The following is a 2,286-nucleotide window of genomic DNA, read 5'->3' as shown; positions in this document are numbered from 1 at the left end:
CCCCTTTGCTGTTCAAATCAAACTCAACTTGCGACTGCCATGACGAAATAAATCAGTATGGCCTGGAATATTTTTGAAATGCTCTACGAATGGGCATCAAACTGTTCGGATGAATAAACAATGTGCCATGTTTAGAATTCAATTGAGGGGTAATTTAAACCAATAAATACATTACTTTTATACCCTTAAAGATACCTTGCCAGGCACGGTAACATACGCCCATAACCAGCTGTCAGAAATGATAACAAAATCTTTAGTGGCTTAATAATGAATATTCAAATAATCTTAAAGTCATCTATAAGTCAAGGCAAAACCCTGAAACAGTTTATCAAATTATCAAACATGGACAATGTCTCATCGACGTACACACAAGGGCATTAGCTCTGAAACGGTTCATCCGATTATTACCAAATTCTAACTTGATCGAGATCTCATTAATTATACATACATACCTAATATTCATCTAGTTTGGATAAAAACTGTAGTCTCTATTGTGCCTTCAAGCCAAATTTGACGCGTTTTTACTAAATCAAGGGCAATAACTCCAAATCCGGAAGTCCAATTATCACCAATTTCGAACTTGACCGAGATCTCATAAATATATACATGCATACCAAGTTTCATCAAGATCAGATAAAAACTGTAGTCTCTATCGCACCGACAAGGCAAATTTGACGCGTTTATACTAAATCAACGGCAATAACACCCCACACCCACACCATGTGGGCGTATAAAAATATAATCGACCGGTTTTGTTTATAAAATCATAACAAACGGTGTTTGTATAATTCCGGTCAGAAAAAACCTAAAAATAGAGACAAATTCCGCCAAATTCTAACTAACTGAGACTCTGGGTTTCCTTTTGTCTCTTATGCATGGTATATTTCTATAAATAGACAAGAGGAATATCGGCTATCGTGAACTCAATTACTGATTTTATAGTTGGTGTTTTTTATTTGTTTAATTTTATTGTTATTTACAACAACATTCCAATTAATTTGATTTGATTAACAAACTGTGTAAACGGTATAAAACGACCACTACATTATCTGTCAACAAGTCGTAACAATGCGAGTAATTCTACAGATAGTTTTCGTTGTCATAGCCTTAGCTGGTATACATTTTGCTGAAGCGTCAAGTTCCAGCAATAGACAAAAACGTAAGTTTTTATTTAGCCAATGCTGATTAGATGTAAATATGGGTAGGTTCTAAGTAAAAAATCCAAATTAGTGCCCGTATTGTAGAGCAAAGGAATTATGCAGGGTCCGAATTAAATCATCAACATGAGCAGCGCATCTGATGATTGGCGATATAAAGAAAGGAGCTTCCAGCATCTGAAAATATGTTTCTTTTTCACCTGTGATAAGCTGAGGTACAGGCACTCCCAAATGTGAATAAAAAGTGCATCAACATTTTTTATTATTTTATTTTCATTTCAGGGTGTCGACGTCTGCCTTTTCTAGCTAATGGAAATGTGCTACAAAATGGACGGACAAATATAAGGTATGAATGTAACCTTGGGTACAAGTTGAAGGTTTCTGGTGTCTGTCGACGTCGGTCGTGGCTTCCAAATGTCATTTGTGAAGGTGAGAAGAGTTTACATCATATTAAAAGATTAAATTAACTTAAGATGACCAAAAAATTGAAAGTTTTAAACTTGGCTGGAATGAGTCTTTCTTCATCAGTGGATTTGCCTAGTGTCATACAACAGAATCCGTCTATAATCCAATAAATCCATAAACCTAAGTAATAACTCGTTGAATACAGTAATTTTGAATCATGCTTAGAAGTGTGTTTCAATAATCATTTAGTTTAATGGATTATCATATTATATAGAGATTCTATTCTTTTCTCACGTCACCGGGTAAGTCCAACTGATGCATATACACTAATTGTTGACCAAGTTGGAGACTTCTAATTGAATGACCATTCTAGAGGTAGTATTCTAATTACTTAATAACTTTAAATATGATCACAACCACGGTATCTATTCGTTGATGGACAAAAATATGAACATAATGGTTAAACAATAGACGTGAAAGATTCGAAATTTGCCGGAAGAAGATGCGAACTTTAAATTATCATAACATGATAAAAAGCATGTATCACAATTGGTAATGAACATGTACCACTATTTCCACTGTTGCGAGTACGTATTGCTGATACGAATTTTAATTAACATGATTTAATTGTTTATTTAACAGAAATACAATGTAAAGCCGATCCGGTTATACCAAAGGGTTCTCTCGACTCTAGTATAACTTCGGGGATCCTCAGAGTCGACCG

At 34.6% G+C, this 2,286-nt stretch overlaps 1 protein-coding gene across 1 annotated transcript in view; it reads left to right on the top strand.

The window, feature by feature from the left end:
- Nucleotides 1-1,068: 1,068 nt before the first annotated feature.
- Nucleotides 1,069-2,286, top strand: part of LOTGIDRAFT_173715 (hypothetical protein) — a gene marked incomplete at both ends in the record, with an annotated part of 2,746 nt that continues 1,528 nt past the window's right edge. Inside the window, 2 exons of the mRNA XM_009051485.1 lie at nt 1,069-1,159; nt 1,440-1,586. Of these exons, the coding sequence (XP_009049733.1) occupies nt 1,069-1,159; nt 1,440-1,586 (238 nt within the window). The remainder of the gene's footprint in view (nt 1,160-1,439; nt 1,587-2,286) is intronic.

The sequence above is a fragment of the Lottia gigantea genome (assembly GCF_000327385.1).
Source record: "Lottia gigantea unplaced genomic scaffold LOTGIsca_169, whole genome shotgun sequence".
NCBI classification, from domain to species: domain Eukaryota; kingdom Metazoa; phylum Mollusca; class Gastropoda; family Lottiidae; genus Lottia; species Lottia gigantea.
This window is presented reverse-complemented; position numbering and strand designations above follow the sequence as displayed.